Raw genomic sequence first — 14,125 nt, 5'->3', positions numbered from 1 at the left:
AAGGATGTAGGACATAATATACTATTTGAAGATTGGGGAAAACTCTGGAAGGAAGGACTAAATTTCACGGCGTGTGTAACGGTAAAGGAAAACATAATGAAGATGTTTTACAGATGGTATTTAACACCTATGAAATTATCGAAAATGTATAAGGTGGATAACAAGTGCTGGAAATGTAGGGTTAGTGAGAGTTCCTTCTATCACATGTGGTGGGAGTGTGGAAAAGTTAAACAGTTCTGGGAAAAAATCTATATAGAACTGAAGAAGATTTTAAAATATACGTTTCCAAAGAAAGCAGAATTTTTCCTACTAGGTATATTGGGTTATGAGATAAGAAAAGGAGATCGTAGATTAGTATATTATGCAGTTACAGCAGCAAGAGTAATGCTGGCCCAGATGTGGAAAAAGCAGGAGACACCAACGGTGGAGGAATGGAGATTAAACTGTTGGATTATATGGAATTGGACAGACTTACAGGCAAAGTAAGATACATAAGAGACCAAAAGTTCACTGAGGATTGGGGAAAATATGTAGATTACTTGGAATTTATTAGTCAAGGGAAAATAACGCTAAAGGGATTTAGAGACGCACTGTGAAAGATTGTGAGTTATTGTTTAAAGAGAATAGGAGACTAAATAATATGTAAGGTTAATATACACTAAGAAACGTATATAAAAAGGTACAATGACAATATATACTAAGAAATGTGTAATTTAAAGTGTTACTTCGAATGATTTTCGGGAAAGCTAAAGGAAGTTTTGAAAATGAAGATTAAGAAATGTGACCAAAGTGAAAATTAAGTTTTTATATATTTCTCTTACTTTTATTTCTTTCTTTATCTTTATTTGTCTGTGTAATACTTTTACTTTTGTATGTTTATATGTGTGTGTGTGTGTACATATTCTTTACTTCCATGAAATAAAAATTTAATAAGGAAAAAAAAAAGAATCTTTGGAGCAACTTAATAAGAAGGTTGATGTGACAAATGCGAAAGTGGACGCGACAAACGTGAAAGTGGATGTGACAAATGCGAAGATGGATGCTTCAAATACTAAAATCAATTTAAATACAGAAAGTATAAATAATCTGGGACAAAAGGTGAATACCAACATAGAATCTATTCAGAAATTGATACAGGAATCTACTTTGACCCGACAGACCGCAGAGGAAGCCAGGGAAAAAGTTGCTGCCGTGGAAGACAAGGTAACACAATTGGAAACAAAGAGAGTCCCAGATCTACAGAGGCAACTTGAGGACCACAAGTTGATGCTCTCTATGTTTGAGCTTAAGGAAAAACAGACAAATTTGAGGATTAGAGCTGTACCGGAATTGGAGAAGGATAGTTTGATAGACTTTCTCACGCAGGAATTTGCAGAGTTTTGGAAGTTGGATTTGGAACAAGAAGAATTTAAAATCTTCCTCGTATTGTCAGACAAGTGATCCCCGGGAGAAAGCCCGCTTGATCTTTATGGATTTCTTCTACTAGTACCTTTTTTAGTCTTTTAGCCAAAATATCTGCAAAAATTTTATAATCCACATTAAGCAAAGATATGGGGGGGGGGGTTAGTTCTTAAGCTGTGTCTTCTCAGACTCTGTTTTTGGTATAAGTGTAATATAAGCTTCCTTCCACGACTCTGGTGCCTTTTCCCCTTCCAATATTTCATTACAGACTTCCTTTAAGGGTTGTACTAACCATTCTTTCAAGGATCTATAATATCTTGAAGTCAAACCATCCGGTCCTGGAGATTTGCCCAGTTGCATGTTCTGGATGGCCCCTTCTACCTCCTGCTCCGTTATTTTGTAATACAACATTAGCTTATTTTCTTGAGAATTTTTTTGTAATCCATTTAATTTCAAAAATCGATCAATGTCCAATTCTTTCTGCGTCTCCTGTGTATATAGTTGTTTAAAATACCTCTGGAAGCACTTTCTGATCTCCACTAGATTCTGTATATTCTTTCCTTCCACTTCCAAGTTTGTAATAGTATTAAGTTTTTGTCTTTTTTTCATTTGCCAAGCCAGCAGTTTTCCGCATTTATTTGCTGATTCAAACGTCTTTTGTCTCATCTGTTTAATTTTCCATTCTATTTCCTGATTCATCATTTTCATATATTGTACTTGATATAACTTTATCTCTTTCAGAATCTCCTGCAACTTTGGTTTCACTCTCAATTTCTTCTCTCCTTCCTTTATTTTCTCCAAAATCTTGTCTTTTTTCTCATTTTGAGCTCTCTTCTTAATTGCATTCTGTTTTATCAAAAATCCTCTCATAACCGCTTTGCTTGCGTCCCAAATTACTCTTTTTTCAACAGTGGTATTCATATTTATCTCAAAATAGTCTCTCAAGGTTTTTTGGGCCTTTTTAGTCACTTCCTCGTTCCTAAACAAAGTGTCATTCATCCTCCATCTGAAGGAGCCAATTGGTGTTAGTTTCATTTCCATCTTCACAGCATTGTGGTCGGAGCAAGTTTTAGGGCAAATTTCCACCTTTCTAGTCTAGGGACGCAGGTGGCGCTGTGGGTTAAAGCCTCAGCGCCTAGGACTTGCCGATCGAAAGGTCGGCGGTTCGAATCCCTGCGGCGGGGTGCGCTCCCGCTGCTCGGTCCCAGCGTCTGCCAACCTAGCAGTTCGAAAGCACCTCCGGGTGCAAGTAGATAAATAGGGACCGCTTACCAGCGGGAAGGTAAACGGCGTTTCCGTGTGCGGCTCTGGCTCGCCAGAGCAGCAATGTCACGCTGGCCACGTGACCCGGAAGTGTCTCCGGACAGCGCTGGCCCCTGGCCTCTTAAGTGAGATGGGCGCACAACCCCAGAGTCTGTCAAGACTGGCCCGTACGGGCAGGGGTACCTTTACCTTTACCTAGTCTTCGGAGCCAGCCCTTTAGTTACCCAAATTTGGTCAATTCTTGTCCATGTCATTTTGGCCTCAGAGAAGAAAGTTCCCTCTCTTCCCAAGGGGTTCTTCATTCTCCAGATGTCAACTAAATCCATATTGTGAGTCATATCAAAAAAAGGTTTTGGTAGTGATAGGCTCTCCTTTGCATAAAGTACTACTCCTCTTTTCTTAACTTTATCTGATGAAATAAATTCATGTCCCAGTCTTTTATTGCTCAATACCTTCCTGTGTAGCCTTATCACATGTGTTTCTTGTAGACAAATCAAGTCCAATTGTCCTTTTTTTAATAAATGAAAGACTCTCCGCCTCTTTTCCGGGGAGTTGAGTCCATTCACATTCCAGCTTAATGCTTGCAGTGCCATGATGTAGTTACTTTGATTTTGCTCCAACTGCACCCAATGCTTGCTCTTGTTCTGTCGGTGGTGTTGGTATCACTTTCACTGGGGAATCCAGTCCATAGGATAGTGTTGCTATGTCCACTATTGGTGATCTTCTATCCAATACTTTTTGCTCTAGCCCTCTATCTGGTGATCTTCTGTCCAATGCTCCTGGCTCTTTTCCAAGTTCCTTCTGCAGATTTTCTTTGTGGTTACTCAAAAACTTTTCTTTGTGGTCAACTGATCTTATTTTTATTTTCCTTCCTTTGAAGCTGAAGGATAGGCCTTGGGGGAATTCCCACCTAAAGAACATTCTATTCCTTCTCAGCAGGGCAACCAAATCTCCATAATTGGACCTAAGGTCCAAAAAATGTTTCAGGATATGTTTGAATATTTCCACTCTTGACTGCAGTATTACCAGGGTCTTCTGATAGTGCCAACCCAAAATTTTATCTCTCTCTTCTTTAGATCGGAGTGTAATCAAACAATCTCTCACTCTATTCTTCTTCCCTCCTTTTCCAAGTCAGACAAATGTCTACCTGGTAGAAAGCCTGCCTGATCCTTATGTATCACTTCTGTTAACACTCTTTTTAATCTATTAGCTAGAATGTCTGCGAAAATTTTGTAATCCACATTTAAAAGGGAGATGGGACGGTAGTTCTTGAGTTGTGTCTTTTCAGATTCTATTTTCGGTATAAGTGTGACGAAAGCTTCTTTCCACGTCTCCGGCGCCTTCTTCCCCTCCATAATTCTGTTACAGACCTCCTTTAGTGATTGAATTAAATAGTCTTTCAAAGTCCTATAGTACTTGGAGGTTAGCCCGTCCGGCCCTGGAGACTTGCCCAGTTGCATATTCTGAATGGCACCTTCAATCTCCTGTTCTGTAATTTTATAGTTCAACATTATCTTATTTTCTTGAGATATTTTTTGTAATGCATTAGTTCTTAAAAATTGGTCTTTATCAGTCTCTTTCTGTGGCCCTTGAGTATAAAGTTGTTTGAAGTATCTCTGGAAGCACTTTCTAATCTCCACCGGATTCTGAATATTTTCCCCTTCGATCTCAAGATTTGTAATCGTATTTAACTTCTGTCTTTTTTTCAACTGCCACGCTAATAATTTTCCACATTTATCAGCTGACTCAAAAGTCTTTTGTCTCATTTGTTTAATTTTCCACTCTACTTCCTGATTTATCAGTTTCATATATTGTACTTGATATAACTTAATTTCTCTCAGAATCTCTTGTGACTTTGGTTTCGATCTTAATTTCTTCTCTCCTTTTATTTTCTCCAAAATTTTGTCTTTTTTCTCATTTTGAGATCTCTTTTTTATTGCATTCTGTTGTATCAAGAACCCTCTTTATTTTTTATTTTTGTAACCTCTAAAACTTTAATAAATATTATTGGGGGGGAAAAGAAGGGAAATTACCAAAGCCTTTTTTTTTTTTTTTGATGACTAAGAATTGTAATTTGGTTGATATCTGGAGACTTAGACACCCATTAGAGAAGCAATTTACTTATTACTCAGATCTGAATCAGTCAATGTCAAGAATTGATCAAATATGGATCTCAAATGAACTGACTCCAAGAATCCAGCAAGTAGAAATACAGCCTAAAATAATTTCAGATCACGACAGAAAAACTTCGAGTTTGCTAACAAATCAGGAAAACTACTTGCATGGCAAATTAAAAAGAGAAAAGAACAGAACACGATTGTCAGGGAACTGACATCAGAGCGAGAGGCGGAGGCAGGGCTCCAGAGCGATGCCGGAGAGGGGACCAGCAGGGGGGAAGGAATTCAGCGTAACACCAGTAGAGAAGAGAGGGAGATGGAGGAGTTGGTGACAGGGCTCCGAGACCCTTCACCAGAAACTAGTGGAGAGAACGCTGGCACGCCCCAGCCTTCCCCTTACTTGCGCAGACGAGTTCCGCGCAGGGAACATAGGCGGAGACTTGGCGTCAAACAGCTTTTATGCTGGAAGAGCTTCAAGAAACGCCCACTGACGGATTCTGCAAGTGACTAACAGGTCACGGAGGGCGAGCTGTGAGCCTAAGCATGGTTGGGCAAGCAAGCAAACTAAACCAAAGGCAATTTACGCACAAGTAACCCCCTTACAACCATTACAACGATCAACAAAATTATTGTAAATGGTGAAGAGATAGTTAATTCAAAAGAAATCAGAAAAGGAATCTTGGACTTCTATAGGCATTTATATAAAAATAAAGAGAGAAACAACTTAAAGAAAATAGAAAAATTTCTAAAACATAAAAAGGTGCAGATGATCCCAACAGAACAAAAAGACCAGCTGAATACTCCAATAGAAGTGGAAGAGATCAAAGAGGTGATAAAAGAATTGAAGAGGGGTAAAGCCCCAGGACCAGATGGATTTACTGCAGGATATTACAAAGAAATGAGAAATATTTTGCTATTTCCATTGAAAGAAGTTATGAACAATATTTTAAAAACAAGAGAAATCCCAGAAACGTGGAAGGAAGCATTTATTACTCTGATCCCGAAACAAGATTCTGATTTGACTCAAGTTAAAAATTACAGGCCTATCTCTTTATTGAATACGGATTACAAAATATTTGCAGGAATTTTGGTGAAGAGATTGAAAAAGATTCTGACAAATATTATCCACAAAGATCAGGCAGGGTTTTTGCCAGGCAGACAAATGAAAGATAATGTAAGGAATATAATTAATATTTTGGAATATTTGACTGCCAGAAATGAGAAACAAGCGATATTGATGTTTGTGGATGCTGAAAAGGCCTTTGCTAATATTGTATGGGATTTTATGTTGAAAAATTTAGAGTATATGGAAGTGGGAAAAGAGTTTTTCAATGGAATTAAGGCAATATATACAGAGCAGAAAGCTAAACTGATAGTTAACAATGTTGTTACAGAAGATATAAAAATATCTAAAGGAACAAGGCAGGGCTGTCCGCTCTCGCCATTGTTATTTATAATGGTCCTGGAGGTCTTGTTAAATATGATTAGACAAAATAAATTAAAGGGGTGACAGTAGGTCAGAATGAATATAAAGTAAAAGCCTTTGCCGATGATCTGGTTATAACAATGGAAGAACCAGGGGAGAGTGTCAAAAAAGTATTGGAGGAGATTGAACAATTTGGAAAAGTGGCCGGTTTTAGATTGAATAAGAAAAAAACTAAAATAATGGTGAAAAATATGGAGTATGATAAGATAGAAACAATGCAACAACAGACAGAGATAGAAGTGGTAAAGAAAGTAAAATATTTAGGAATTTGGTTAACGCCTAAAAATATTGACCTGTACCAGAATAACTACGTTCAGGTGTGGAAAGGAATTAAGAATGACCTGGAGGTGTGGGGTAGAATGAAACTGTCCTTTTGGGGCAGAATATCTACGATAAAGATGAATGTGCTTCCAAAGATGTTATTTTTATTTCAGACTATCCCCGTTGTTAAGGGGGTAGGGATTTTTAAAGATTGGCAAAGAGTAATTTTAAGGTATATCTGGCAGGGCAAGAAGCCAAGAATAAAATACAAACTATTAACAGATGTGAAGGAAAGGGGAGGCTTTGCCCTGCCAGATATGAAATTATACTATGAAGCAGCATGTCTTTGCTGGCTAAAGGAATGGCTAAAATTAGAAAATACGGAATTATTGGACTTAGAGGGTTTTAATAACAGATTTGGGTGGCACGCTTACCTTTGGAGTGATAAGAAGAAAGTTCACAAAGGATTTGGGAACCATATTTTCAGGAGTTCACTAATAGAAGTATGGGACAGGTATAAAAACCTTCTGGAGCCAAGAGTTCCACATTGGCTATCTCCACTAGAGGTTATGTGTGTAAAGAAAATTAACACGAGAGGGAAATGGGCTACGTACGGAGAATTAATAATTAAAGAAGGAGGAAAATGGAAACTAAAACCATATGACTATGTTAAAGATTATGTGTATGACTGGTTGCATTATTTCCAGGTAAATGAAATGCTTAAAAAAGATATAAAGGAAAGTGGATATGCAGAAAAAGATTCAAAGTTCCAAACAGAGATAATAAATAATGAATATAAAACTCTGTCAAAAATGTATAAGATATTGTTAGAATGGTATATGAAAGACGAAGAGGTTAAATTGGTAATGATACAGTGGGCCAAAGATCTTGGATATAATATTCAATTTGAAGACTGGGGAAAATTATGAAAGGAAAATTTAAAATTTATTGCATGCATGGGGTTGAAGGAAAATGTAATGAAAATGTTTTATAGATAGTACATTACACCAGCAAAATTGGCAAAAATGTATAAAACATGTAATAAGTGTTGGAAATGTAAAGAAAAAGAGGGAACATTTTACCATATGTGGTGGGAATGTAAGAAAGTAAAGAGTTTCTGGGAAGCAATATATAATAAATTGAAAAAGATGTTAAAATACACTTTTGTTAAGAAACCAGAAGCTTTTCTTTTAGGGATTACAGGAAAAGAAATAAGAAGAAAAGACTGTAAATTATTCCAGTATGCAGTTACGGCAGCAATAATTTTATTGGCCCAGAAATGGAAACAAGAGGAAATACCAACGATTCAAGAATGGAGCATGAAATTGACTGACTATGCAGAACTGGACAAATTGACTGGGAAAATAAGATATGCCCAAAACCAAAAGTTCATCGAGGATTGGGGAAAATTTGTAGATTATCTGAAAAATATATGTGAGGTGCAAACAACGCTAGTGGGGTTTCAAGAAGCACTGTAAAATTTAAAGAGATATTGTTAAAAAGAAATAGAAAAGGGAGGGAAGACAAATGGCAATGCAATTAAAGGAATGCGTATTAAAGGGTAAATATGGATGATTACCAGAAAATCTGAAGGAAGACCAAAAAGAGTATTTTGTTAAAATTTGTTAAAATTTGGATAAAATTGTATGATTATATTGGAAAATTAATAAAAATTTATTATATATAAAAAAAACCTTGTTTAAGTTATTTTTGAGTCCCTTTTTAATGCATGGTCTCCCCAGCAAGCTCTCTGCAGCGTTACCATACTGCAAATAGCCAACAATAGTACCCATGTAGAAAACAAAATGGAAAATAGATATTGTGTGTTTTACAAAAGGGGGGGGGGTTGCTATTGTAGTTAACCAAACTAGGACTCTGACAACACTCACATTCAGACTGCGTCTGCAGTCTGAATTTTCCAAAGTACTATCTTGCAACCTAAATAAGCAGTTATCTGTTCATAATTACATGTCCCTAATTGTGTACAAGTATTACTGGCTCTGGATTGAGATTTACATTCTGAGCTGCATCAAAAGACAGTAGCTTTTTGGTGCAACCAGTCCAATGGGCCCCAAGTAAGCAAACTTAATAGGGAAAAATTGATCTTGCTAATGGCTGCCTAAGGCATCCTCAATCCCTCTCTTATGTCTTCATGTGCTACAGCAGGTTTCCTCCAGTTTGTGAAGTTAAAAAGGTAAAGGTAAAGGTACCCCTGCCCGTACGGGCCAGTCCTGACAGACTCTGGGGTTGTGCGCCCATCTCACTCAAGAGGCCAGGGGCCAACGCTGTCCGGAGACACTTCCGGGTCACGTGGCCAGTGTGACATCGCTGCTCTGGCAAGCCAGAGCCGTACACGGAAACACCGTTTACCTTCCCGCTGGTAAGCGGTCCCTATTTATCTACTTGCACCCGGAGGTGCTTTCGAACTGCTAGGTTGGCAGGCGCTGGGACCGAGCAGCGGGAGCGCACCCCGCCGCAGGGATTCAAACTGCCGACCTTTCGATCGGCAAGTCCTAGGCGCTGAGGCTTTAACCCACAGCGCCACCTGCGTCCCTTGTGAAGTTAGGGTTGCCATATTATTTCAAGAAGCAAGAATCCAGACACAAAAAGTTGTTAAGCTTTCGGGGGGGGAGGTTGTTGAAATCCTGGACATGTCAGGGAAAATCTGGACGTATGGCAACCCTCCTAGAAAACACCAGAACTTACCTGGGTTACTTCCACACTAACAGTGTAGTCTGTATTTTCCAGTTGGACGCTCACTTTTCAGGAAGATAAACCTGACCACAATATTGCCAGCTCACTGCACTCCAAACTTTTCTGTTTCCTTGTCCCTTTTTTCCTCCACGCCAGATTCATGGTTGTTTTCTTTTATGTAAAATGCAATTCACTCTAAGACTCTCCAGGGTGGATTGACAAAGTGGCATGGAGACTTTTTAGAGCTATTAAATCTTTAAGCATGGCAGTCAACACTTCAAAGCACCTTGCAGACAGTAATATGCAGGCAATGGGTTCCGAAAGAAAGATGGAAAGCAACTTAAAATATATATATTATATTATTGTGACTACTCGATTGGGATCAGGGTATCAAAAAGAAGATATAGATAAGCCTTTACCTTCAGTGAGAATCCGTATGCATGCCCTGAGGGACAGAATTCAATTTTTCCCCATTCTCCCCACTTCCCGCCATTGGCCACTGTGAGGACTGAATTATATCTTCGATCTCCTGCCTCACAGAGATGGTAGGTGAGGAACAAGAAGACCACAGCACTGGTAGAGAGATCCATGGCAGGTGGACTGCACCAGATCGAGCTGCAAAAACTGAATGGAAGAATGACAGCCTTGAGAATTTATTCCCCAGAAAATGCGGTTCTCCCTCCTCTGCTCAAAATCTTCCTGAATCTTGTGTTTCCCCCGGGAGAGAAAAGTGTGATTACCTCAGCTTGGACTAAGTGCCTCCAACATCAGAGATACACAATTTAGCAGGGGATTCGCTCTAGGAACACAGGAAATTGCCTTATTCTAAGTCAGGCTTAGTTCTGTCCACACTAGAGCTACTCTCCAAAGTTTCAGACAGGGGACTTCCCAGCCCTATTAGGAGATGCTGGAGGATATACCTGGGACCTCCTGCAACACTGATCTACAAAATTTTACATGGAAAGGGCATAGCCTTGCAGCGCCCCTTAGGCCAACCTTCCCCACCCTGGTAAATGCCTTATGCTCTGGACTGCAACTCCCATCATTCCCAGCCAGCAAACATGGTGGTGGTTCCAGCTGATGGGAATTGTAGTCCAGAACATCTAGAGATCACAAGGTCGGGGGATGCTGCCATAGATTTGCAACACTTCCAAAGGAATGCATCGTTAAATCCCCTGAAATCTTTTGTGAAAAGCGGGGTACACTTTTCACAAAGCATAGGCCTATTAACATTAACAAGAATGCTTGACTGGATCCCCACTGGTTACTGGCTACTGATCAGGCCTCTGTAATTCTGGCCATGTTGCAAGCCTTGTCTTCCCTTACCAAACTTCTTAGAGCAGAGCAATGTAGTTCTACTTACTGTCTCTCAGCTGCCAGGCAGAATGAAAGCGTCCTTAAGCCGAGTGAGGAAATATGAATGTGAGCAGGGGATTTATAGGGGGCAGGACAATGAAGTGTAGGAACTCTCTGTCCTGAGCAACACCTCCTCTGAGCCATGACAAAGCAGCGCATTGGGAAGGCTATGAAATCTTCTTTGTCCTGCCCACACCCCCATTACCAGTGCCTTTAGGAAATGCCTCCACAACCAGAACCCATTTGCCTGTGGGAGTGGGGAGGGCTGTCAGAAGGGTGAGGACATCATGTCAGTGCCAAAGACCAGTACTGTGCACTGTGCTTTAGAACAGGATTCGGGAACTTGCTGTTCTATGATCCATTATGAAAAACAGGGAGTGATCTACCACCCAGGGATGGGTGCAGGGTGGGTCGGAACCTAGCTGTCTCCCCCCCCCCCCAAGCCAGCCCTTTCTCTCTCTCCCTCCCTCCCCCAGCAGCTAGCTCTCTCCCCCCCCCCCTCAAACCAGTTGGGCTGCGGAGCTGTCCTGTGCGAAACCGCTCCTACCCTGAAATATACTTGTAGTCCTGCAGTGATTTCATGCTCTTTATTGCTGCTTGTAAAACAGTGATAAAAAACCACCCTCGGGCCTTTATATACATTATTTACACAATGAGTCCCGTCTGATTGGCTGATTCTGCTTCCCTCCTGGAGCCTGATGGGTCTTCTCCTGCAGGCCAATCAGTTGTTGCATTCTAGGATCCTACCTGCCTATTGTTCTAGGATCCAAGCTTAGTACATAACATACCCCCACCCCCCTAACAGCGTGCGATCTCTCTTCCCCCTTGTCAACAGGAGCCACGCAGCTGATGTGGATGCCGATAGCGCTTGCCCTCTCCCTCTCTCCTTCCCTCCCTGTCAAAGGGAGCTTTCCCTCGTGGCTCCTCCTTGTGCCTCCCTCTGTCTCCAGCAGCCACCCCCTTCCCCATTTGGAAAACCACGCTAAGCCTGCCTCCTGCGCCTGCACTTCTGCATCTGATGTTGGGTTGTGGGTTTGAACCCTACATCATGCATTGCAGGGGATGGGACTAGATGACTCTCATAGTCCTTTCCAACTCTATTACTCTATGATTCTATTATTATTTTCACTATTCCTAAATAACTTATTTGCACAAATTTGTTCAGGAATTTATTTATTTTTAAGGGAGGGTCATGGACATTCTCAACTGGAGGTTGGAAGATATGAGGGCAAAAAGAGCAGTGCTGCCTTTTTAACCTGTGGAGGCAGGAACACGAAAAGTCAGAGGGACCAAAAAACAATGGAAATGGTTGACAACACAGACACACACTCACTGACTGGGTCGTCATCTCCAAATACCTGACTGTGTGGACTAATGAGGGCAAATTCAAAATGATAAAACGTGGAGTTACAGCTCAAATGAGGACGAGTCCCAAGACAGATTTTATTTTTACAAGAAACACTTGTTACAGTCCACAGACCTACATTTACTCCATAGGATGTGTAAGAGATAAACATATGCTTCAGTTTATTTTATTTCTTTTTTAACAGTGAAAGAACAGAACAGGCGGACAACGAATGTATTATAGAAAGATGTCTCTCATGTGTTTTTCTGTATGAGAGAAATAATCAAAAGGAATTCTGTAAGAGGAAATAACATATATAGTTTCTGTTGTCACAAAATTTGGTATTCCAATGATTCATAAATGAACTTCATTCCATCTTTCAATAAATTTGTCTGGTGAATGTCTTTTTTATAATATTTTCACTGAGTTTTAATATAACAACAAAAAAGTGAACTGTAACAAAGTATCAAATGACACAGAGAATTAACTAAACATTTTCCCCAAACGTAACATGAGGGTTAGCGTGTGTAATATTTTAAGACTTAATTGAAACAAGAGAATCACTTAGCTTTTTTAATGATCTGGTGCATGTCTACTTCATTATAAGTAAGCTTGTGTTGTTATTGTTTTAAAAAAAACCAGTCCACATATGCTTGTAGCAGTTGAAAATTGAAAGAGACCCCAGAGATTTCCAAAATCATGCTATATTCTGTCTAAATACAATCACCTTATCTGATTCAGGGGGAGGGGAATCAGTGACCCTTCCAACAGATGAGTCACTGCTGCTTACAAGGAAAGACACTTCTAACTTTGTTCTTTTCAACCCTTCTTCCAAGCTTTGTGTCCTTTTAGTATCCTCCTTTATTTGTCCCTTCAATTCATTCACGTCACTTCTATTTTTTTATCCATTTGTCCTATTTTTTTATCCACCTGTTTTAATTTGGATTCTATATTTTCTTCACTTTGTTTTATGTCCTTTTTAATTTCAGCAACTATTTTCGATATATTCCCTTTAAGTTCTGACTCCTGTCTTGAGCCCTTCCTGTCCCCTGGTGTCACTCCCTCACTTGTTTTTTTCTGTGAGTGAGTTTTTTTCTTGCTGCTTCCATCCTTGAGCTAATAATATTCTTGCTGTGGTTGTTGCATATAAAAACAGTTTCTTGTCTATGTATTTCACTACCCACAATACCAATTAAGAAGGTTTCTGGGGTTTTTTTACAAATGTTTATTTCAACATTTATTAAATTTCATTGTATATCATCTCCCAGAAAGCCTTTACCTCCTTAAAAGTCCACCACATGTGGTAGAAAGTACCTTCTTTTCCTTTACCTTTCCAACATTGGTTATTTATTTTATACATTTTTGCTAACTTCACTGGTGTAATGTACCATGTACACATCATTTTCATTACATTTTCTTTAAGTGAACAGCAAGCTGTAAAGTTTATTCCTTCCTTCCATAAATTTTCCCAATGCTCAAGCTGTATATTATGGCCTATGTCTTTACCCCAGTATATCATAACTGATTTAACCTCTTCGTCCTTGACATGCCATTCCAAAAGTAATTTATACATTTTTGATAATATTTTAACCTTAATTACTTAACAACTGTAATTCAAATCTTGATTTTGTATATTCAAATCCATTTTTCTTTTTATCTTCTTTAAACATTTCAGGGCTGGAGGTAGACTTGTGTCCATTATCCATGATCTTCCTGCTAGATTAACTGCAGTGAGTTATAGGTGGGGTGACTTTGAAAAGAGTACAGAAAGTTCTGCATAGGGTATCAAGACTCTTAAAGGGCTTCTGGAAAATTTCACTATATTGCACTAGTGATTTATTGTCTACTCTGGCTTCCAGTCATTTCTGGTTCCAGTTCAAGGCACTGTTCTTGACCATTAAAGTCCTTAAATGACCTGGGAGCATCTTACCTCAAGGATCATCTCCTCCAAGGTCTACTTACCTGGACCCCGATATCATCATCAGAGGCTCTCTTCCAGTGCTCCTGGATACAGGGTCTTATAGGTGGTGTCAGCCTGGTTATGAAATGCCTTCCCTGGAAAGGCCCACCTGGTGCCATCTTTGTGGTCTTTATTGTTTTAAAACTGAACCTTTGAATTCACAGGGTTTTAGATGTGTGCTGTGTATATTTCTTGTGATGTTGTGTATTCATCTTTATATTGTGTTATTGAAACTGTTGCTT

At 39.4% G+C, this 14,125-nt stretch overlaps 1 protein-coding gene across 3 annotated transcripts in view; it reads right to left on the bottom strand.

The window, feature by feature from the left end:
- Positions 1-14,125, bottom strand: part of LOC310843716 (vitelline membrane outer layer protein 1-like) — a 73,139-nt gene that overhangs the window by 40,673 nt on the left and 18,341 nt on the right. For 2 of the 3 annotated variants that reach the window (XM_083737404.1, XM_083737403.1), the window contains exons 1-2: positions 10,586-10,894; positions 9,642-9,846 (exon numbers count right to left, since the gene is read on the bottom strand). The exons of the other annotated variant lie outside the window; for it this stretch is intronic. In XM_083737404.1, the coding sequence (XP_083593530.1) occupies positions 9,642-9,846; positions 10,586-10,737 (357 nt within the window). In that variant the 5' untranslated portion in view covers positions 10,738-10,894. Of the gene's footprint in view, positions 1-9,641; positions 9,847-10,585; positions 10,895-14,125 lie in introns of those variants that run through there. 3 annotated transcript variants of the gene reach the window in all.

The sequence above is a fragment of the Podarcis gaigeae genome, assembly GCF_964106915.1.
Source record: "Podarcis gaigeae genome assembly, chromosome: 4".
NCBI classification, from domain to species: Eukaryota; Metazoa; Chordata; class Lepidosauria; order Squamata; family Lacertidae; genus Podarcis; species Podarcis gaigeae.
The sequence above is the reverse complement of the archived record's forward strand: the minus strand, read 5'-3'. Positions and strand labels throughout refer to the sequence as shown.